The sequence below is a fragment of the Mytilus californianus genome, unplaced genomic scaffold, assembly GCF_021869535.1.
Source record: "Mytilus californianus isolate M0D057914Y unplaced genomic scaffold, xbMytCali1.0.p SCAF_6, whole genome shotgun sequence".
In the NCBI taxonomy this organism is placed as follows: domain Eukaryota; kingdom Metazoa; phylum Mollusca; class Bivalvia; order Mytilida; family Mytilidae; genus Mytilus; species Mytilus californianus.
In genome coordinates, this window is record NW_026262712.1 from 63,202,913 (window position 1) to 63,228,779 (window position 25,867).

The following is a 25,867-nucleotide window of genomic DNA, read 5'->3' on the forward strand; positions in this document are numbered from 1 at the left end:
CATAGAATCAAACATCTTAAAAATCTTAAATCAAAAATAATCAGAAATGTGGAACTGCCGATTTGGGGATCGCAACTTGTTAATGGCCCTGGGAAAACATACAATATAGGTCAGTAATGGAGGGTATTGCTTGCTTCCATTTTGCAATGTGGACTTATAATTTAACTTTGAATTGTATTAAGGATGTACCCAGGTCAGGTTTATGAATTTTTTTGTCAGATGTACGGACTTCTTGGGTTTTTTCCTACGATACAGGGTAAAATAATTCCCCCAAATCACCCCCTTTTCTTTTCATAGAAGACTTCAATAGCTCATAAAAAGGTCATTAACAAAATTTAAGCAGGTTCTAGATTTTTTTCTTACGATTTGAGACCCAAATAATGCCAATGCTAAATATAAGGTAAAAGTTTGAGTCAGCCTTTTCCCGCCATTTAAAAAAAATGAAATATCGCAAAAAGAAGTTCCATAACCTATCAATATTTTTTAGCTTATTTTGTTCCTTTACTAATGCTCTTCTGACTAACTAGATCCTTAATCAATGGAACACATTTAGTCAAATTACATATTTGGAAGCGGAGTTATCTTCCTTTGTTCAAAAGATATACCCCTTTTGCAACATATAGATTCATACACCATGCACTTATGTAATTTTTAATAAAAAAAAAAAAGATTATTGTATACAAAGAAATCCTTTTGCAACTTAATATCCAAGAATAAAATATAATTAATAAATTGCATGACATTTGATGGAAAAGATTGAATGTTTACCTGAAAGCACTATGTTGTTTTATTTATCAAAGGTAGTAATAAGGCCTGGAAGATATAGATATCAAGCCAGTAACAAAAAGGGTTTGTTTGCATTTCATGCGATCCTTATCCAAAGAAATACATCTCAAATTCCAGGAAATCATCATGGGCAGGTTTGTCTGTACTCCGGGTAAATTTTGTGGTGCTTATTTTTCGATTAATTCTGGTGACTCTTACGACAACAATATTTTTTTAATATGGTATATGTCTATAATTGTCTGTGTACTTGAGTGATTCGCTTGCTATTTTGAAGTTACCCTAATCTCCGTATATTCGTTTAGTCATTTTTTTCCTCGTCTCCATATATTCATTTTGTAACAAATGATCTGTACCATTAACTGTGTAAAATCATTTTTGGTGTAAACAATATTTTATTGTGAAAATATTAACATAAACATTACAATTTGATTTTTTGAGTTTTATTAGAATTGGAAAACAAGTGACTTTTCACTTTTATAAATTCCTCTCCTAAATCATTTTGAATTTCATATACTGACTGCAAGACATCGGGCAAACAAAGAAACAATCCGAGAAGTATATTTGTATTAATCTAGAAGCAATACTTGAAAAATGAACTTCAAAGAGAAAATATCAAGGTGCTTATCAAAACCATAAGTCTAAGAAAAACAAACACCATGATCAGACAAAAAAGTCGACAGTACTAACAGTTCCCAAAACACCACACGTTTTGCTACAAGAAGATAATTTATTTTTTTGGTTTAAAATGCAATTTTTCAAAAACCTGTCCACAGTATTTTGTTTAGAAATGACACTTCATTCCTTTAAACATTTACGATTTAAAGATAAAAATATCATTGAAACGGAAATGTTCATACATTGACATTTCATTTTTATACAATATTCCGTGGACGAAATATAGAGAAATCTAAATTGGCTTCCATTCCTTACATTTATATATCTTACTAATTGCATCTCTGAATGTATAAACGCTGCATATATCTTTTTCCCATATTCAGATGCAGTTTAAAGAGTAATATATAAAAATCCGGAATATCGCCCTATTACGTACTTATTATAGTTCGTCTGAAATATCATATGAAGTTACTACCAATATTTAAACATTTAGAACATGTTATTATACCAACATGTCTTATGGACAAATATGTCTTATTAAAATTAACATCCAAGTTATTTATACACGAACTTATGTCATACAAATGTCTTTTTGAAATTATCCAGTAAGAAGTTAGCAAAGGCGACAAAGTTATTATTATTCTTTTTCGTGGTTTTCACATAATCATATTTACATCTTTTTCTCGTGCACTGATACCAAGTGAGATACTAAATTGTTTTTGTGCTTGTGTAACGTGTAACCGGGCGGGGACGTTTTATTATGTTTATCCTCGGGTTCGTACCAGTTTCCTGGGATTTGAAGAGCAATTCAAAAATTCTTAAGTCAATAAAAAGTTTATGCTATCACTACCAAATAATAAAACAAATACTACATAAAACGAAGTTCAACACCTATTAACTTAACCCGAACCTGGCAAATTGAAACAGTTTAACAAAACCCTTTCAGTCTGATATTAGTTTTAAACCAAATGTTCGAAACTAGGCTGTAACCTAAATGTATGAAACTGGCTGACACCTAAATGTATGAAACTGGCTGAAACCTAAATGTATGAAACTGGGCTGAAACCTAAATGTATGGAACCGGGCTGAAACCTATTAAAACGAATGTATGATAACTATTTCAACTGGTGTAAACTTTCGGCGTATGAAACTTTATTTAATTATATGTATAAAACTGTTGGAATAACAGGGTAGCACTAAGGTATGGTTTAACAGCAAACACTCACTACAATAGTGAGAGATGTGGAACGCAAAACCTTAGCACTAGCCCTGTTTAGACAACTTGTACTGAACCAAAACTTTCCTATCTTTATCCTCTCAGTAGGTTTCAAACACTCCACTTTGTTTGATTTATCCTGCTACTCGTCTTAAACAATTAAGTGTCCTACCTTTCTGCTCTACTTCTTACTATCTCTACGGCACAAATGACAACTTGAACTGAATAGCTACCCACTATTTATACTTCGAACGCGGACCTCGAAGAGAGCACCCTAGCAACAACTGTACAGGTAAAGCGTCTTATAGCAACCAAGGATAAAGGGATGATTTGGATACTGTTTTCAACGATAAAAAGATCAAACAGGAAAATTCATAGATAAATCGAAAATACATAACTGTAGATATATTATAACATTCTTAAACTGTAAATTCGTAACACTTGTAAGACTTTTCACAAACATGACATTGAAATGGACGAGCTTCTGAATGTTTGTTTTCATGTAAAGCAAGTCGACTCCTGTTACTGAATCCCTTGCCACAATGTCTGCATACATATTTGAAGCCGCCGTAATCTTGTTGATCAGCATGCAGTTCTTGTTTGTGTGTTGTATATGTGCCGTGTGAGCTAAAGGTCCTTTCACAGACGACACAAATAAATTTACGATGTAATATTCTTAAATGCTCCTCTACAATTTTATAACTGGAGAAAATTTGATGACACACAGTGCAAGAAACTTTCATTGAATTAATACTAGATTCATGTGAGCTGTCTTGATGAAAATTGCCACTCCATTTCCGTATCTTGACTACTTCGGAGTCTTTCTTTCTCGCGTCATTAAATTCTAAAAGGTCATCCACTGGATTTTCTTGAAATGTTATTCGTGTTTGATGTCGTTCTTTGTAAAACCATTGTTTTGCTAAAAATAAAAATGAAATCAAAACTAAGCTTATACGCACGCGTTCATGCTCTATCTTTTTGTACTAAAATAATGTAGTTATGTTTGGTAAAAGTTATCACACTAAACATAAAAGAGAGATTAGGAATGATAGCACCCGATATCCCTATGAAAATACCACCGAAGGAGGTGAAAAAAATCATACTGATTTCAGGGAAACCAATATACGTTCGAAGGAGACTTTTCAATTAAATGTGTCTTAATTACGATAATATTGCAAGCTAAATACATGACATGAAATATTATCCAATGACGGTCATCATTTCTTCTCGCAATTGATATAAACAGGTCTAGTGTTTCCTGCCATATGATGCGAAGCAAGTTGCCATTATTTCATCTATATGGAAATTAAAACGTAAGAAACGTGATGAACACTTTATTCCTAAAACATTTTCATTAAAAAAAACTTTTATGTGAAAATTCATATTTATAACTAACATAACTATACTAGCGATGCAAACATTTTTTTTTATTGGTTAAATATTTTTTTCTTCAAATTACAACATATTAACATACTAATTAACGAAAATACTGTATTCAATTAATTTCAAATCACACGAACTTAATAACTTGACATTGTATGTCTGAGAAAAGTTCATCAATTTAAACTCTTAATTTTTCAACAAAATTTTCTTGATTCTTTAATACGGTTTCAACAGACTGTTCATTTCTTATGACCATGAGCGTTTAACATATGAAATGCCATGTTGTGTTTATGTTTATACGATCTGTCACAATATAAACACTGGTATAAGCGTAGATCGGAGTGTCTCTTTTCATGCTCAATAAGACGACTTCTCCTGCTAAAGCTCTTTCCGCATATCCTGCAAATATAACGAAGTCCAGCTGAATCCGCAACCTCGTTGTGAATCTCTATCTTATGTGTGTGGTAGCCGCTGATGGAATTGAAAGATTTCTTGCAGACAACGCATGCAAATATTTTATGAATCTCTCTCAAATGCTGCTCTAGAAGTACAGCGTCACTGAATGGGCAGTTGCATAATTTACATGTAGCATTATCCCCATGATCAGCTGTTGTGTACACATCAGTAGACTGTTGCTGTAGTTGCACTGATGATAGAGGATTTTGTTCATCGCTTTGTTTGTGCATTATTGGTGCATTATGGGTAATTTGGTCGTCTTTACAATCTTTGATGGGTTGAAAATTTGTCCCTGGAAATACAACAAAAAAATACTGAAACACTTAGTAGACTGTACGGATACATTTTCCATATATCTATCAAACTATATTACGTTACTACTCAATGTTTACAAGTTCTGGAAATTCAAAGTTCAAAGATTTACAAACAAAATTCAAAAACACACAATAATGAGTAACGATCTAGTTCAAAGATTTACACAAACACAATTCAAAAAGACTTAAAACTTAAAAATAAAAATATTTAGTATTTAATGCGAAGTAAATCTAATATGATAATTAAATAGCAGAGAAGGTTTTAAAAATGAATTTAACTGAACTATCGTCATATTTGTGTTTAATTGCTGTTACATGGAATTTTGAGAAGGTATAGCTTATTTTACGTTTGCATTGTAGGGAATGATTGATCGAAATGAATTGTTTGCAACTGACAAAAATATACGAAGACCTAAATAAATCCCAAAAGACTTCAAGTTTGGGTAAGACTGTACTTTTTATGTTTTTGTTTTAATCATTACTCGAATTTATCAGGAATCTATAAAAATAATGCAGTCTTTAAATATCTTGAGGTGTTTATGGTTATGCTTTAAGTTTAGAAATACGATATAACCAAAAGGTTTATACAACCAGAAAGTGCAGTAAAAATTTACCCTTCGTCTTTATTTGGACAAAGCATACAGTGTTTGGGATGGATTCATATTTCGCATATTTCTTTTATTGTTATTTTCTAAATTTCTATAATAAAGATATTAGGGAAGTTTAAGCAATCGATTTTGCAAAACGGTTTAACATCAGAGACATGTTAATGTTCCTAATCAAGTCAAAAACCATTTCAATGGTTGTCACTATTTGTCCTTATCGCACCGCGGGTAAATTATCACGTTGTCATTGGTTAAACGCCGTCACGTGGTGACCCCCTATGGATCCGTAGGGGGTTAGTAAATTTCATAGGGGGTTCATGACGTCACGTCTACTGTTAATGGTGACGTCATCTATAGATGTTGTTGTGTTGCATGGTTTATTTTACCATAGAGGGTGAATAAAATTCATAGGAGATTCGGCCTTCGGCCTCACCCCCTATGGATTTTACTAACCCTCTATGGATCCGTAGGGGTCAGTAGCGAACCATATAACTTATAATATAGTAATTAAGTGCCGATATCAGATATTCGATAATCGTTGTCATATTCAATTATTTTTTATGTCGACTTTGGAAGACTTAAGATTGGCATACGGGATTAGACATGTGTCTAATCCTGTAAGACAGTATTCTGCCCTCAAGATGCCTCCAAGATCGAACAGGGACTAATGAAGAACAGTTAGGTCGAATGCTCAAATATCTGCTTTCATCATAAAAATTTCACTTTCTCCAAACCAGAGTTTATTAGTGATAACCTGTATATTGTGTATCTAGCTGAGCTTTAAATTAAAGAACAGTAATTTCACACCTTGAGCAGAAACTGCTGATCCTCAAAGAGCACTTGACTTGACCACCTATTTGTGGTGGGGTAAGTGTTTTTCATCAGTTTGTTGTCTGTAGTTTTTTGTGGCTTGTTGATAGTTTCCCTTAAACTTATGGATTGATTTTCATAGTACCTTTTACATCTTCTTCCTTTTTATCTTGAATATGTTAGAATTGACAAACAGAAATGCCGGTTGAAGATTTCTAATTTTCCTATAGTTGGGGTTGCCATCATTATTTGCTTGAGCATAACACAGAGCCTGCAGGGTAACCGATATGAATTTCTTGAATGCATTCCATTCTCATCACCGGTTGATTTATTACAGATATTAATGGGTAATGCAAATGTCCGACTTTCAGAACAGAAGATATAATAAGAATGCTATATTACCTAATACCACTACTGTTTTTTTCTGAGCCCTTATTGCCCAAGCATGTTTAATTCTCAGTGTCGTACACATTTCTTTGTGGTGTTTTGGTTATTTTATGATTATCAGTCGATCATCTTCTACCTTAATAAATTTAATATATGACATGATGATTGTGTGTGCTTTCTTCCTACAGCTATCTATATCAAGTGTCAATTAATGATAGACTGGCAAGTGGTTACGAGCAATTGAGGATTACAAGGTACCAAATTTAATTTGGATACTATTCCCGCATTTCCAAAATCTATTGCCTCTAAGCGGAGCTTGACACCAAATTATCAATATCATATCCAAAAGTACCAAAAGCTGCAGAACCAGAGACATATATACATATGTGTATATATGTCTCTGGCAGAACAATATAAATTACACAATATTCAGGAATCCCAGATCAGCTTCGGAAAACCTTGTTTACCTGGAGGATAACCTTAATATTGATAATTTTTAAAGTAGCAATACATGTATAACGTGTGAGGATTTTGATTGATTATGTCTTCATTTCTGTTTCTTTTCGTTAATTTGTTAAGTCATTTTTCTCCATTCTTTATTTTTTGCCCCCCCCCCCCTTTTTCTCTATTCTTTTATTTGATTGGCCCATTATTCTCTATTCTGTGAACCCAATCCAGATATCAAATTTGTATAATATACTCCCAATTAAGTGGTATGATCCCAGTGATAATAATACAAAAAATAAGCTATCAGTATCCATATTACACCAATTTAATGTTTATATAAACCATTAACCCACATATTCAAAATCTATACATTCCACATATTTATAAAGACTTATTATAATCAACAGTTCATGATAAACAAATGGGAAAAACAACTATAACTAAATCAACATAAATATATACATGAAATACACGAAGTCCATAATATGTTATAACCATATATGAATCAGATATCGGACAAAACGCACGGCTGCCGTTCCTTGTGTCTTTGGTGAATTTTATACAAGGCCCAAAACAGAAATGTTTTCTTATCTTTATTTTTTTTCATATTCATTTGTTGAAATCACAAGGATGATTGTCTAGATTCAAAACAGAAATGTTTTCTTATCTTTATTTTTTTTCATATTCATTTGTTGAAATCACAAGGATGATTGTCTAGATTTTTCTTGTGCTTATAAGACTTATTGCAAAAGGAACACAGAAACTTCCTTTTCTCTGAATGTTGACGTTCATGTATTTCTAGACGACTCTGGCAGCTGAATTTCTTCCCACAGATTTTACACACACAAAGACCATCTGAAGGCAGGTGCTGAATCTTGTAGTGTGTTGAATACCCACTCATAGTTGCAAATGATTTATTACACACGCTACATAAAAATTTATGTGACATGTTGGTGTGTGTTGTCAATTGTGTCTCATCATTACATCGGAACATACAAAACCGACATTTAATAGGCCCAAACATTCTATGATGCGTGTCAATATGTCGATGTAGGTTACCAGAGGTCTGGAATGACCTGTTACAAGTTTTACATATGTTGCCTGATGTAGTATCTGTCAGCGTTGAATCTTGACTGGAAATGCCTGAAAACAGAATAAAATTTCAGTCCAGATCACCATGCTTATCAACAATTACAAAGACAGTAAGTTATCAAAATATCATCTGATATCAAAACCACTTATGAATCAAGCAAAATACTCTACGGCCAGGAACCAATACATAGTGTTTATGTCCCAGGTGCAGTCAACCCAGATTTTGATTTTATTTTCATGAATGACAATAAAGGTTGTACTTTTGTTTGCGTGCTTTGTTGTAATTTGACCTTGTAAATGGTCTCAGATCAGAATTACATCTGATGTGATTCCTCAGATGACTCTGACTGTGATATTTCTCTCCACACATGCAATTTCTATGATTCATCCGATTATGAAGTTTGAACCCTGATAGAGAAGAGAAAAGAGTGGGAAAATCAAAGGAGGCATTTAAAATGCATAAGTCGAAGACAGACGGACATCGCCATGGCAAAAAAACAAAACAAACAAACAAACGAAAATAACATCACAAATTGCGCAGCTGTATGTATATGCCAACACATTGTTGAATTACTGAATGTTCGTATATGAAATTAGAAAATATGATTATGGTGCCAATTAAATTTGATTCATCTTAAAAATAATACCATACATATTTTCATAAATGTATGGTCATGATGTAATTTTTTTCAAGCTCTTACAATCAACAAAATAGTGCATTTGGTCTCAAACACAATCAGGATATTTATATGCAGTTAATGAAATGCATTGCCCTTTTGTAATATTTGAGATGAAGAGAAAGAAACTTCAAAAACAACAACAACAAATTATTGCATAATTGTTTGCTTGTTTATACCATGTCGATGATAAATCTGGTTCTGTATCTACCAGGGCTATTGTTAAACATGTATCCATGTTACATAATGAGGAGATAGCTCTCAATTTGTCACCTGAAGAGTAGGGCAAAATATGTAGAGCTATTTTGTTTATGGTTTTGTATCGTATTTCAAGAAAAATTGTTTTCTTTATTCATTTTATTGGTTTTAAGGAAACACTCAATAAAATATCTCTTCTAAATCCATTCTGCTATATCAAATATAGTAACACATTTTTTTAAATCAGCTATTTCATTTTTTATTATTATTTTCAACTTTTCGATGCAAAATTCTTCTTAAAAAACTGTGAAAATGCAAGTCCTTTGGAGCCTTGAATAATTTCTATTTCAATCATAAAACATCTATGCAGGCATATCAAATTTGCAGAACCGAATTTGAATCAATCCTTAAAAAATCCAGAATATTAAGAACAAACTTATGGCACTTGAAACTCTTATTACATACACGACACTTAATAAACGAAATGTTTATAAGTTAACAGTTTCAAAGCTTTTAAGCAGGACACCTTTGAACACCCATACATCTGGAATAAACATTGAACCAGAAGACTGAGTTAATTTTATGGCCTTTCCATATGAGGTTGGTTCCGATATGCATACTTGTGAGATTGTACTGGATGAAGAACATTTGAATTGATACAATTATATACTATAATTGAGTCAGAAATATTATATCAATCTTAGATAAGAAACAAGGTAATTGGCTAAGAACAAAACTATTAAGCATATTTTTTTATTACTAAGTACTAATACATATGGTGAGGTACAACAAAATTAACAAAATGCACATATTCTCGTTTTAAATTTTCCTTTGGTTTATGGGTGAATACTCCTAATTGAACTTATTTCAACAATAATTTCAAATTTAGAACACTTACAGCACAAAATGATGTATGTAATTTTAACACATGATTTGGACATAAAACAAGATAATTTGATTAACTGTGAAGTTGAGTAACTGAACAAGAAACTGAAATAAACTAACCATCCTCAAATAATGTATACTAGAATATATATTTCCTTACTGAAACATTTTCCACAATAAGTATAAAAATAAGGAGATGTGGTATGCTTGCCAATGAGACAACTATCCACCAGACTTCAAACGAAGTGAATGTAATCAATAATATTAATTTTCAACTTTTATATTGTCTTTCTCAAATCAATTGTTTATACACATTTTATTATCTTTGACAGCAGTTTCACAATCATGTATTTATATCAATTATGGAATGATATAATTTTTAGTTTCATTATACCGGAAATAAAGGAAACATCCACTAAAATAACTCAAATTACGCCACTGATTTAGAAATTTAGACAAGATAAGAATCAACCATCATGTAACCCTAATTGTTTGTATATATCATAACTATTGATCTACTATATACTTCTATAGTTTGAGAAATATTTCATCTATCTGTGTTCGTTCTCTATGTGAATCGCTCTCTAAATGTTTTTGAAGTTTTTCACTCGATGGGAATATTTTTGAACATGTTTCACACACATGGCCACCTTTATGCAAAACCAAATGACGAGTTAAGCCCTGTTTACTATAAAACTTTTTATCGCATTCTGGGCAGTCATAACTATGTTGTAAATGTATGTTTTTATGTGTCCTCAGTCCGGCAAATGATTTGGCTTCAAATCCACAAATGCAACAAATTCCCACGGGTTTATCTTCATGTTTCATCTCATGTTCCAGCAGCCTTGACCTTACGGAAAATCCTTTATTACAAGTTTTACATTTGAAAGGGTATACCCCAGAGTGTTCTCTTTGGTGTTTCCTTAATGCCTGTTTGGATCCATAATGTCTTCCACAGTGACAACGGTATCGGGTTAGGTCTGCAAAAGAAAGAAAAACAGCATTACAAAAAAATCTGCAATTAAGATCAACCATGCAGATGTAAAGCCAAAGTAAGGAAACAAATCTATTCTATCAGAAAATGTCATGCAAAAAAACTAGTCATCACTTGCAACTGTAGATAAAATCAATTGATACATATTGTTCATTTATTCTCTGAAAGATAGTCCAACAACAGAGACCCAGACAGAAATAAATTAGGCTAAAATCGGCTTAATTGTCCTTTTAAATCGGATTACTCTCTACCAACAGGTAAAATATTGAAAATGACCAACTTTTAAGTTCCACTGCCATTAAATAGTATGTCAAACTCTAAAAATGAACAACCCATAAATGTCTTTAAAAGAGTGTTACAACTATTAATAAGGAACGTGACTGTTCATCTCAGGGTTTAACGAAGGCAGAAATAAGTTATTTGACTGTCAAATCTTTGCCATTTGTCATACTTCTTTAATGTATTTCATTGCTAAATAACAATTGCTGATGTGTTTTGTGTAAATAGAAGTCCCATTCAAACCAAATTTTTCTCTTTTTCTTTAATTTATCAAGAATTCATATATTTATAACAAATATATTTCTTTGCATGAACACTCCGTTTTATCTCCCACTAAAAATGTTGACATTTATGGCAAAGCTTGTTTTGTACTCAATCAGATAAACATAAAATTTATACAACTTGACAAACTAAATATAATTAACAAAACTTAGTCTTTCAATTTACATATTGCAGTTCCAATATTTACTTTAAAAGCAGGCTCGTGTATAATAAATGCAAATTGCTTGTATAATCAATTTCAAACAGGCAACATGTGCTAAAAATTCCCTTCTCAAGTACTCTAAATAGCGCGAAAGCCCAACAAGCAAAATACACATTAAATCATTAGGAGCATTAGAATCAAATATCGTACACAAAATTAAACCCATCTCAGGATATTTGCTTGAATGACATTAGCCTTATTTTTGCGCTATAATTTTATAATTTTATCATTTTTTTTTCAACTGTGAATTATAGATTGGAAGAATATCAAATAAATCATTTTAACACTATGACTTAAAAAAAAGAAAGAAATGAACTGATCAGAATAAAGAATTACGTCTGATACTCATATCTGGTTTAACATTTTAACGTTGCTTGAAAGGTTAATTACATATTTTAGAGAAAAAGCAACAAAGAGATAAATTAAAGGCTAAATCATTACCTATAATACTAATCACAAAACATCAGAATTGTGACTGCTGTTTACATGCCGCTTCAATGAAAACTTATTATAAAACACTTTTTCACATTGTTCACACGCAAATGTAATTCGTAAATGAATATTTTTGTGCTCTTTTAAACCATAAAATGATTTGGCTTTGAATCCACACTCCGCACAGATGGCCACTGGTTTTCCGATATGCTTAGCTTCGTGTTCTCTCAGTCGTATCATTTGAGAAAAGCCTTGTTTACAAAATTTACAATGAAAAGGATATTGTCCAGAATGGTCTCTTTGGTGGAGTTTTAATGCTGACTTTGATCGATATTTGCGTCCACAGTGGCATATCAAAAACTGTTGTTGTTCATCTGAAACAAAAAAAGATATTGGAGGGTGTTTTACACTTATCTGACATCCCTGAGCAAATTTTCGTAGCTTATCAATTGACAGCAAAGTTCATCTTATAAAAAAATATATTTATAAAATGTTTTCAAATAATCAAGAAATACACAATGCCTATGAGGGTGAGTTTGGGTTATGAAAAAAATAACAAAAATACCGAACTCAAAAGTAAATTCAAAAAGGTTGAAGATCCATAAAAACTGACAAAATCAAAACGTGAGAGTTTATCAACCAACGGACGAATGGAAAACAATCATCATATTCCTGACTTGGTACAGGCATCAATGTGACCCTATCAAAACAAACTTCCTGTGTTGAGGTGAAACTTGTAAACTGAGGAAGAAACATCCCATTACAAAATACAATAACAGCAAGTAACACATGTTGTATAACTTAACCAAATAAAATATACTCAACAAAATGTTTTTAAATGAATGGTAACAAACAATCAATTGATATTTGTTGTTCAATGTTGGGTGCTATTCCATTAATGCATCAATAACATCTAATTTTATTCATTTTGCATGCATTTTGTATATACTGTATATCATGTATGTTCATCTGTTTGTAAAATATACAAGTTGGTACATCTTGAGCTGTTTTCTACTCTTTGGTCGAGTTGTTGTCTCTTTGACACATTTCCCGTTTTCATTGACATTCTTAATTTTATATCACAAACAAAAATCTCACATACATAAACTATTGGAAGAGGGAGATGATATAGGTCATTTGTAAATCAGCAAAACTCCGGTGATCTGGTGATCTCCTTCTATCTGGAATTGCGACAAGTGGGCATACGCATCAGTTTATTTTTTGAGATATACATAACAAAACTGTATGTATTCTAACTTTTTTTATTTACACATACATTATGCAACAACAATTGTCATCATCTTTATTATTTTGGTTTCAATAGACAATACAACAATGAGAAACAGTTATTAAAACACCGATTTAACACAAATAAGACGACATGAAGTATTTAAGTAATGCAAAGGCTTGCATCAGTTTTAAAAATGTCACTACGTTCTACACACTTATTATTTAGCTATCCAAAATGGAAATATCTAGATACGTATGTCATACATTAGAGAACATTTAGGATAATCCCACCTGGGAACATTCATGTATTACATACAAGAACATTTAGGTATCCCGTATTGGTATTTTCAGGGTTTACACACGAGAACATAAGGAAACCCCGCAAAGGGAATAATCAGGTATTACACATGAGAACATTTACCTATCCCACATGGTAACATTTATGTATTACACGTGAAACATTTAGCTTTTTCACACGGAAACAGTCAGTTATTTCACATAGAAATACTATGGTATATGTCATGATATAATACATGTACGGTACATCAAAGATTCTTCAAATTTTCATTCACTAGAAGTGCATTATTTAGACATAACGTAGTAAGCACATTACAGTTTTTACTCAACTTTATGAAATGTTTTAATATGACGATTAAGTATTTTCTTAGTATAATATCTTCTCTGGCAATGCACACACTGAAAAGTTCTATTTTCATGCCGATTCATGTGTCCTTTTAATCCATTATATGACATTGCTTCAAAACCACATATTCTACATATGGCAACTGGGGTTCCCGTGTGTCGCGTCATATGTTCAGAAAGATCTCTCTTAGAAGAAAAGCCTTTGTCACAGTATTCACATCTGAATGGGAAATTTAAAGAATGTTTCCTTTTGTGTAAGAGAAGACCTATTTTTGATCTGTAAGTCTTGCCACAATGACATTGCAGTGACCCTGAAATATAAAGTTGAAAACATGATTCATAAGAAGTAATTTGGTACCTATATTCTTCCCAAATAAATCAATACTGAAAAACAACAAACATCAATAAATAGTTAAACTCATAAAGTTGCGTGATGCTTTATTTCTATCTTGCTTAATAAACAAATAGTAGACAATGGATGTATTAAATATAATCTGTAAGTCTTCTTATTTATTCAGCAATGGAATTGTATTGTAAAGAATGAAATGTTAACAAATTCTTCTATTTTCAATGATTCCACTAAAATATGTATAGCAATAAAATATTGATCAATATTATAATACAAGAAAATATAACAGAAGTTACGAAGGGGACCAATTGAAGTTGTTGAAGGAAAAACTATTACTTGGCCCAAAGAAAGAAGACGAGAAAGGACTAACAACAATTACTATAAACTCACACAGTAAATTGCAGCCGAAGTAACATTACCTCCACTTTAAACTTGTGGTAAACTCCAGTACTCTGTAAAGGTACGTAGGTCCTACTCATTGCATCTGTTTTACTCATAACATGTCATTTTCAAATCTAATTATAAATAAAAAGACAAGAAATGGAACATATCTGTGACTTATGAAATGTCTGATGACCAAACATTTCATCAAGAGGCCTTTTAATGTTTTCAGATATGACTTGAACTTTACCATTAAAAACACTTGGTTCAGGAGATAGTATGAATGTCCAAGGTGATGATGATGGTATAAGAATAGACATACATATATATATGCATAATCCTTTATTTAAAGTCGTCAAAATTTGATTAATACTATAAAAGACATCATCTATCAAAAGACGATCAAAGGGGAATGGCCATGGAGTGAAATTACGGAGTCTTTGGTCCATTTATGACCGAAAAGTTATTTTCTGACTTTGGACTACCAGGTCCCCTTATTTTTGAGTGGGCCACCTTTTTAAAAATCCTGGATCTTCTATTGTCTATATAACAGAACAAAGATTTAACTGTGACCATTCATCCAACATTACGTTTTTTTATATAGTGCATGGAATGCAATCTTGCACCATATCAAGATTTCATAACTTTGCCTGTGTTTACATTGAAAAAAAACAACCAAATATTACATTAATAACACAAACTTACAAGGCCAAACTAATAATGTATATTCTAAAGAAAAAACACCAAGGAAACCAAAAAACATTCCATCTGATGTGCCTGATGACATGAGCATTTCTAAAAAAATAAATAACAGTATTAATTTGTTTTACTTTATATTTTACATTGTTGCAGAAATTTCAAAACTATTGTGTCTATACAAGAAGATGTTGGTCTCTGAACAAAGCAAAAACGAAAACAGATTCACATCACCTTCTGTTTTATTAAAATAAATATAATAAATAATAATTTTAAACTATTTGTAACATAAAAGTCAGTTGCAATTGTTTTTGAATTAAAGGAAAATTAACGTTAAAACTAAAAATCTACCCTTTATGGCTTATGTTTCGGATTTTGCAATGGAGTTTTATATGTCACAGCAAAATGTCTCTTTACATGACCCTTTAAACCCCAGTAAGACATAGCTTTGAATCCACAATATTTGCACACAGCTACTGGAATGCCTGTATGCTTAGTCAAATGTTCTTCCATCTGTCTTTTATTGGAACAACCTTTTCCACAGTATTCACAATTGAACGGATATTTCTGAGTATGTTGTCGCTGATGTATCTTAAGTCCCTTTTTTGTCTTGTATTTTCTGCCGCAGTGACATTGAAATATATCTGAAACATGGAGCAAAAAAAACTACTTATTGTTTTGCAGTGTTATTTTGTCCTTATCATTCAGCTATCAATGAATTAAAATTTCCTATATACATAAGCACATGTCTGAATATACTGATAACTAAATGTAAGATATATAGATCAGACATAGCAGTTTGGAATGAGCAAGAAAAATAACAACCTCCACACCCAAACAAAATTATTGCAATGTCATCAAGATTGATTGATTGTTTGGAGTTTAATGCCACTTTGAGCACTCTTGGATCATGGCGACTAGTTTTCATTGGTGGAAGAAGCCAGAGTACCCTGAGAGAACTACCAACCGGTAGGAAAACAGTTTCATCAGTAAAAACAACATTTATCAAATACATTTTCAAGTCACTGATGTGTAAGCAACAATATCTCCAAAATAGGAGAGTTGATTTCTGTTTCGGAAGACTTGTCTTCAGAGAGAGACGACCAAATCAGAAAAGCCATTCACGAGTATATGGACTGATGGCACCCATGGTCATCAAAGAAATAAAAACTTTGCGCGTTTGAAAGGTGCTGAACATTAGTTACAACACAGTAGAACTATAAAAATGTGGAATTTAGGAAAGTAAACTATGAAGAAAAAATGCCATCTAGAAACAGTATTCAAGAAATGTCTGAAATCAAAATTTTACAACACCATTAGAAAGTGTTAAATGTAAGTTTCAACAACAAACAAAAAACAAATATCATATAGACTTGTATACAAAATTTGGAAGTAAAACCACAAACTCATGTATCAAGGATATCAATGTTTCCTCCCTTCAACAAAAATTAATCTAAAGACACTCCGAAAATAATTAAGCCTCATCAGTCAAAACATGGAACCTTAAAGTAGGAACATTGGAGCAGGATCTGCTTACCCTTCCGGAGCACCTGAGATCACCCCCAGTTTTTGGTGGGGTTCGTGTTGCTTAGTCTTTAGTTTTCTATGTTGTGTCATCTGTACTATTATTTGTCTGTTTGTCTTTTTATTTTTGGCCATGACGTTGTCAGTTTGTTTTCGATCTATGAGTTTGACTGTCCCTCTGGTATCTTTCGTCCCTCTTTTTTAAACCATACAATAACGTTTGGCCAACATGGATGTATAATGAATAATTGTCGACTGTCAAACCTCCAATGACATAATGACGGTTACATCTTTTGAATGAGAAAGCAATATACCCCGTTCTAACTCGACACAGTCACAAAGTCAGATTTTTAACACGCTCACAAAGTAGTATTCTACACAAAACCATGTCTCCTAATCAGACAAATTTGTCGTACACTTACTCCAAAACACTACTTGCTTGGCAAAGATTTTAAGTATCAAATACAAATTCTGGTCTGAGTTGTCAGGAGTCAAAACCCATGACCTAAAAAACTTTAGGCGTAAGCATTCTTCCACTGAGGTGGTTAAGATGTATAAAAACTCCGAAAAACAACTCTGTCATGAGTTCACAGATTAACTCATCATTAGATCATTAAAAACCAAAACTTCTGCAGGCATGACAACTGCTTAATCTCAAAATGATAAGACTAAACAATTAAACTAGGCTAATTAGTAACAAAAAATGTTAATTGTTTAACTGATTGCTTAATTTAAGCAGCAACAATTGAACGGTGTTGTGATATAATTATAAACCTTCCTTTGTTCTAGAAACACTGAGCCAGAACAATAAAATTCTAGACAACCTGGTAAGAGACAACAGCAAGACATCCCAATACGTTTGACTCCCAGCTGATCAGTCAATCCTCTTTCTTTAAAATGAAAAAAAAACCAACATTTTATAAAGTTGTGCTTCTTGTGCACTTTTCTGGATAAACCTTAATCATCTGGAGTGCTTAAATCCAAAATAAATGAAAGCCTAAGGTGTAAAATATGTAGAATGATTAATAAGGAGCTTTATGACAAAAAAAATATACAAAGCCAACTTAAGTAACAACACATGTCCACAGGTATGCACATTAAATTTTGTGCTTCTACCAATTCAGTCTATCTGGGCCATGTGTTGTCCTATATTAGTTTGTTTTTGTTTGTACTTCTGGGGTTCTTTTTTCAGGGATTCGGGATTTTAGGGTTGATGTGGTCTGTTGCATTGTCCAGTATTTTTGGTGATTCCTGTTATCCTGTTTATGAATTGCAAAACAACCAGTGGAAAATATTTCACGTCTTTTTGAAACAATCTATCGGTTAAAATGGATGATATGCAGCAACATTATATATCTTACATTGACATTTCCTGTAACAACTTTTTAGGTATAACTTTTAATAAAATGTACTTTACAACATAAATATCACCTATTAAATGAAAAAAAAATATAAATTATCATGATGTTTTTAAACAATGTACAAAAAAATATGTATTGTAGTTCAAACACATCTGAAAAGTAACGGTTCATAAGAAAACAAAATCTGTTACAAATATAATGGATATAATATGGAACTCAATGACATGTTCTGATAGATTCTTTCGCTCTACTTTACATCGATCTTTAAATCTTTCTTTCTATTTTTCATCGATCTTTAAATCTTTCTTTGAAACCCTTCCTTTATGTCTGTCCATGTGTCCCCTGTATCCACTATGTGACATAGCTTTGAATCCACATAATTTACATATAGCCACCGGTGTTCCAGTATGGCGATGCAAATGTTCGTTGAAGTCCCGTTTGTTTGAGTATCCTTTCCCACAAACAAGACAAGTGAAAGGGAAGTTTTTAGAATGCTTCCTTTGATGCAGCAGAAGACCAGTCTTTGACCTGTACCTTTTACCGCAATGACATTCCAATGCATTGGCATCATCTGAAATATGTAAGTAATAAAACAAAATGAACAGATATGGGTGGATAAACATAGTACAATCACAACAAAACATAAGAGTATTATGTTGACAAAGATTGTGGTGCAACCAGTCCGAAGAACGGTACTTCTTTTAATGTTCCTATCTACACAAAAACTCTAACTACAATCCCTTAACGTATGTTACAAACCTTGTTTCGAAACAAAAGGTACAATGTAACAATCATATTTCACATTTTACATTTCAAACTCGTTTATGGATAACATACGTTAACAACAGAAGTTTCCATTGTCTGATGTTATACAATCAATTTGAATTACTTTCAATGAAACACAGTATTACACATGAATAAGATATTTGCCATAGATTACACATGTTAACGACAATTATTTAAAGAAAGCATTATCTTTTTAAAAATGATATTTAAGTCATATGAAACTTCAAATTTTAAAAAACAAGTTGAATATGTTTTATATACTTGAATGACTAATATTATCATAAAAAAATGTGAAAGAAAGTCCATTATCTTATCACAATCTTAAGAAATGTACTGCTATTGAATTATTGTCTTCCCGTATTCTCATTCGTCGAAATATTTCCGTATGCAGTGACCTTAACTACGAGACCTTTCATTAGAACTTCGGCCATTGCACAGCGCAAGTGCGAGGAAAAACCGTGATGACAGAATGTAAACAAACGTGCACTTTGAAGGTAAATAATAATTGATTCTTAAAGAAAAAATTAAATACACAAAATCATTTAACAACAGTTATTGAAAAATTTATCAAACACATGTATGGGAAAAAAAGTTAGATCACAAAAATACTGAACTCCGAGGAACGCATCAAAAATATGAAAGAAATTAACATCGATCTTTCAATTCACTTATTGTTTACATGCTCCACGTGCTTCTGTGTTGATTGTTTATCAATGTAACGATCCGGTAAACTTCGGTAACAACCTCGAAAGTTAACAAGCTTGCGATCAACGATCAACGAATGAAATACTATGTGTCGATTACACGTTAAAGATTCGTAATAAAGGCAAAAATCGTGCATATCGAACTTAGTTTAGTACATATGCAGGCATTGGTTCAATAATTTCCTGAACATTAAAATTTTTTGGAAACTCGTTTCATATGACCTTAAGTTGAAAAGTATAATTCATCAGATAAATATTTTCCTTCTTTTTCGTCTTCATAGGAATACATTTCTTTATATCCCAACAAACAGTATTAAATTGTAAATAACTTCAATTACTAACGGGTAACTTCATCGACTAATTTTTCGTCAGTCCTCATACTTTACCCTTCTTTATGGATTTGTAACAGAATCTTCTGTAATTTTTAACACATCAAAAGAAATAATTGTTGTCACTGTTTGAAATTCAGCGTAAAAAGATTTCATTAAATAATTGAGGTCAGTGTGAGAACAATCCTAAGTGCAATTCGTCAAATAGAGACACTACAAGCTCAAGATGACCATAAGCACGAATTTTAGTAATGTTGATAATGCCGTATTTGTGCATTTAGAGTCACAGATTGGGAGGAAAATCAAACAAAACAAAGATTAACACTGACAAAGAAATCTACCAACACTGTCTATACTCCTCATTGAAAAACCAGCAAGTGAGACAAAAAGACATTAACATAATTTCACCAGTCAATAAAACAGTACTTCAGTAGTGGCATGAAATAAAATTGAGAATGGAAATGGGGAATGTGTCAAAGGGACAACTACCCGACCAAAGAGCTGAAAACAGCCGAAAACCACCAATGGGTCTTCAACACAGCGAGAAAATCCGGCACCCGGAGGCGGGCTTCAGCTGGCCTCTCAACAAAAATGTGTACTAGTTCAATGAAAATGTATATATGTATATATCGTCCTATACAAATTTGCTATTGTAAAATTTCAAAATAGTTTTAGATTAAGGAAATTATCCTTGTCCGGGTTTGGTTTTACTTTTGGTCATTTTTGTTTGTTTTATCATTTCTTCAAAGTTTGTTTTTGGATCCTCGAGCATCACTGAAAAGACATAAATTGTCGAATAGGGCATCTGGTGCAATAAAATTGGTACCGTTAAAGTTTAACAGTACTCTCTATAAAAAAAGTTAGCGAGAGACTAGATTTTATTCCTAATAAACTACAAGTAAGCTGCAGCCTGATTAATATAACAATAAACATATGGTACAATTCATTTGCTATGACAGAAAACTTCTACCAAGCATTCTTAAAACCAAATCAGCAGATTATCATTTACAATGAATCATTACTATAAATGAAGATATTGTCATGCATTAACCATAGCCAGGACATATGTGTGCATTTAGGTCTTTCTTATGTTTATACTGCTTGGAACAGGTAACACATATAAATGCTCTCGAGTTCGAGTGTGATCGTTCATGTATTTCTAGTCGGCTGGCGGTTACATATTTTGCACCACAAGTCTTACATATCCACAATTTTTCTCCCTTTCCGTGATGAATACTGTTGTGAGCTTTCCATCCGGAAGCAGAAGAAAATAGTTTCCCACAAGGGTCACATTTATACTTGTGAACATCCCTGCAATGTTCTAGCAAGCCTAATTGACTATAGCAATAAAATGAACAAGTTGAGCAACAAATTGGAGGATTCATCATTTTATGAACAGTCTCCATATGTTTACGAAATTCTCTTTTTGCATAAAATGTCTGATTGCAGGTATTGCATTGAAAAGAAGATCTTCTGTCCATTGGCGGTGAAGATTCTGAAGATGCTTGATCAAATGAAGTCTGTTCTCTTATGGGATTGCTTCCTGACCTCAGTAGTCCTGCAATAAATATTTGCATAATGATTTACATATTGAAACAAGGAACTTAAAATTTAAAAAAAGTACTACTTCATAGCTGTACTTAAAATTTTTAATCTAAATCTCCAACACTTTTCAGTACATTGTGTTAATGACTTTATCTCAATATTAATATGCTATACTTCAACTGGTAAAAACATCAACTTAAATCTTACTCAACATGCTATAAAGGGGGCGGTTCTAACATGCAATGCCATTTGCTGTGAGTGGGTAAAAAAAAAGAAAACTTAATTTTCCAATAGAATCCATCCAGAGTTTGTGGGACTTGTTTCATTACTCTCTCGTGAGAATTGTGAGCTTACTGCCAGTAAATCTTATAAACTAGTTGGCAGCTTTTGACAAGTTTTATTTGTGTGAAATTCTGGACAGAATAGTTTTCTTATACAAATTTTAGTGAATAAAAATTCTTGTATTAAGACCCTTGTTAATAGAACATTTTTGTCTTTAATCTTTTAGATTAATTTGTTTCAATATGCAGAAAAACAAAGCAGAAACATGAACCTTACACTACATTTGAATTTTAATTGCTTCAACGTTTTAATTTCATCAGTTATCATCCTTAAAATTCTACCTTTTCTCATTCCAATAGTTCACAAATATGATGATCTAATGTGCACTTATATTTGTATGTCTTCTTACAGGCTGGACATTGGTAGTTCCTATTATTAGAATGTGACCTCTCGTGAACTTTAAGGTGACTAGCACTACCGAATATTTTCCCACATATTTTACATGTAAATAATGATTCAACAGATCCATGTGCCACCTTATTATGATTGGTAATTCCCGAAAGTGATGAAAAAGCTTTGTTGCATATATCACATATATATTTGTGCGTTTCTTTACAATGTTGCTGCAGCTGATATTGGTCTGAGCAGGCAAAGTTACAATAGACACATTTTATTGGTCCTCTGTATATTGTTGAGTGAACAATACTCATATGACGACTCAATATTGACTTTGAGTAGAAGACTTTCCAGCAGATTTTACACTTCAAGTCATTTTTATTCTGTTTGATTCCAGAAGAAGCAACTTGCTGGGGCTTAACATCCTGGTTCTGTGTATCAACAGCAGTGAATGGTTTCCCTACTAAATAGACAGATATAATAGGTTAAATGTACTTCTAATCTATATTATTTTTCTTCTTTGTGTTTCAGCCTCTTTATACTATAGCAAAACCCGGTCACTTTGATTCATCTAAACTTTTAAAATCATTTAAAATATAAGCTAATTAAATCTGTCTATACATAGCCATTTTTGGATTTTGTAGGATTTGAACATATCACAGTGCTCCATATGATGAAACTTTCAGTAGTATAAACAACATAGAAGAAAGTAACTTTGTAACAATTTTATATAAAATGAAGTCTACATAGAAGTTAATACGTTAAAAGTATTATCTGATGGTATTCATAATAAACTCATCATATTTACCAGAATTAAACATTTCTACGCCAGACAAAAATTTCGTATATAAGACTCATCAGTGACGCTTGAATAAAAAAAAGTGAAAAAGGCAAAATAAAAGACGCAGTTGAAGAGCGTTGAGGACCCTAAATTCCGAAAGGTTTTGCCAAATGCAGCTAAGGTAATCAATTCCTGGTGTAAAAAATCCTTAGCTTCTCGAAAAATTCAAAGTTTTGTTAACAGTGAATTCATAATTATGATGAAGTGCTGACTACTGGGCCGTCCTATCCCATCATTGATCTCAGGTAAATATACCAAGGGGACAATTATAAACCATGAATAAAACAGACCCAACTAAAAGCCAGGGGTTAACACAGAGCTATTCAGATCAAAATCAGTTTCAGATCAAAATTGGTTTACTAGTGTCAAGAAGTAGTAGCAAGTATAAAAGACGTGCAACAACCTCTGATTTAGACTTCAAACTATTGAGACAATTTTTATTACGATGGTTGTAGCAGAATGGCAAGATATGAAGCATAAAATTCACGATTCTCTACAAGTAATTCTACATTTCAGATACTCCTTGCACTAAGTCTGTCAGAAGAAGTATGGTTCCAGACTTTTCAGGAAAACATTCCAATCCCTTCTTACTGGCACCTTCAAATCAAAAACAACAAATTAACGTTTTACAATTACAGGAATTGAAACATTTCAAAGCAGTGAGAAGATACCCATGTTTTATACCAAGCAGATTCTAATGAGACAGCAACGAATTCATAAATGTACTAAAACATTTCCCAAATTCAAATACAAAAGTTAAAACATTGCACACCATACCATCACTAAGTTATAATTGACAACCATGCTACTATACCCTGATAACCAAATGAAAGACTATTTTACCCTAATGCAAAAATATCAAAGAAAAAAGAGAAAATACATTTATTTACATCAACTTCAAATAACAACAAGCTTGGCTAAATCAGAGTGTTTTCAATATGGATTACTTGTGAACACTTGTGATGATCCAAATTGTATTTATATTTATAACTTTTTTTACACAATGAACATTTAAATATTTTCCGAGATGTATGACACTGTTCGTGAATTTTGAGTCGACTGATGCTGCCATAAGGTTTCCCACAAATCTGGCATTTCCAAAGTTTGTCTGCGGCACCATGGTAAACCTTATTGTGAGTGTATATTCCAGATCTGGAAATGAATGCCTGTTTACATATTTCACAAACATATTTGTGCATTTCGTTCTGGTGGTGTTTTAGGTCGTCATCTGTAGAACAGGAGAAGTTACAGTATTCACATCTGACTGGCCCATAGTACAAAGGTGGGTGTGATGTTGAAATATGCTGTAACAATCTGTTTTTCTGGAACACTTTGTCACAGAGATTGCATTTAAATATTTTGCCTTGTAACCTTGTGTACTGATGACTGCTCTCTGAAAAATATCCAATAATAACAATTTCATTTGCTATGAACCATTGTTTAGAAATGTTATATAGCATAGAAAAAACGTCTCATTAATTTATGCCTGAGGAAATCTTTTAACATTAAGAAACTACTTTAGAATTGTATTTCACATCATTATATCTGTTTATCAAGAAATTGGGAACAATGTTGAGTTGATCAAAACTGGAAAACACAAGGGCAGTTCTAAAATATTGATAAAAAAAATGTATATTGCTGTGCCTTTCAAACAATATAGTTATATTGATTTCCTTTCTCTCTCCAATCTTTCAGTCAGATCGTTATGGACTGTGCTCTCCCTTAATCTCGAGAAGCTTAAAATTAACGAAACAATGTAACTTTCTCAAAAAGTGCAAAATATTGACAAATAGAAAAAAAACCGTGGAAAATTTTACGAATTTACAGGATATTTGGAAGCCATGTATATCAACTGTTTTTGGTTAATTCTAAAATAACCAAAAACAGTTGATATGCATGGCTTCCAAATATCCTGTAAATTCATAAATTTGGCGATGTGTGTATTATTGCAAAAGTTGCGACAGGTTAGGTTTTGCAAAAATAAAAACTCCCATTTCAACTTCTGGTAGCATTATCTGTATGCAGCATTTCCTGAATTCGCATTCATATATCCCACATTTTTGTCCATCTGGCAATCATGCCAATAACAAATGCATCCAAAAATTTCTGAACTAACAGTTATTCATACTACATACAAACACATCATTTAATAAGATAAAGTAAAGATGACAATTGAAACATCATGATTTAAAGATGTTTAACATCATTGGGATTGGTATTTTTTATTTTTAAACTACAGTATACACAACAATTGCAAAAATATGAGATCCTAGTATCATATTTTGAAAACATAATTTGGTTATATACGAAGATTGGGAAATACATTAATGAGACAGTACACCATTTTATATGGTATGGTCACAAGAAGGATAAAGTAATATTAGAGTAAACTATCAGACACGAATTAACCTATATGTCATCAAATTATATGACATTAAATCTTAATTTTCATGAGTAATACCATAAATATTTCCCTAAAGTTTTTGTCAAATACAACAACAACAATGTATATTCCATTTAAAATCACAAAACTGTCTGCAAAATCAACCAAGGACATGATGATCCAGCCCATGTAAGGGAAGTGGCTATTGTTATTTATTAATTTCCTCAATGGAAAGTACGGACATGATGATCCAGTCCGTGTTTGTACTTGTATTTTCTTTTACAGATAGTGCACTGAAATAATTGAACAGTGGAATGTGAAGCAGCATGAATTTTCAATCGACTTGAACTACCATAGG

General features: G+C 32.2%; 2 protein-coding genes across 6 annotated transcripts in view; one reads left to right on the forward strand and one right to left on the reverse strand.

The window, feature by feature from the left end:
* LOC127704734 (U1 small nuclear ribonucleoprotein A-like) overlaps positions 1 to 25,867 on the forward strand; it is a 1,100,970-nt gene that overhangs the window by 748,245 nt on the left and 326,858 nt on the right. The window lies entirely within an intron of this gene.
* LOC127704711 (zinc finger and BTB domain-containing protein 17-like) overlaps positions 1 to 25,867 on the reverse strand; it is a 172,083-nt gene that overhangs the window by 39,604 nt on the left and 106,612 nt on the right. The window contains exon 5 of one of the 3 annotated variants that reach the window (XM_052208851.1): positions 3,936 to 4,748. The exons of 1 other annotated variant lie outside the window; for it this stretch is intronic. In XM_052208851.1, coding sequence (XP_052064811.1) covers positions 4,240 to 4,748 — 509 coding nt within the window. In that variant the 3' untranslated portion in view covers positions 3,936 to 4,239. Of the gene's footprint in view, positions 1 to 3,935; positions 4,749 to 23,993; positions 24,520 to 25,867 lie in introns of those variants that run through there. One more of the 3 variants, XM_052208854.1, reaches the window with a different exon arrangement.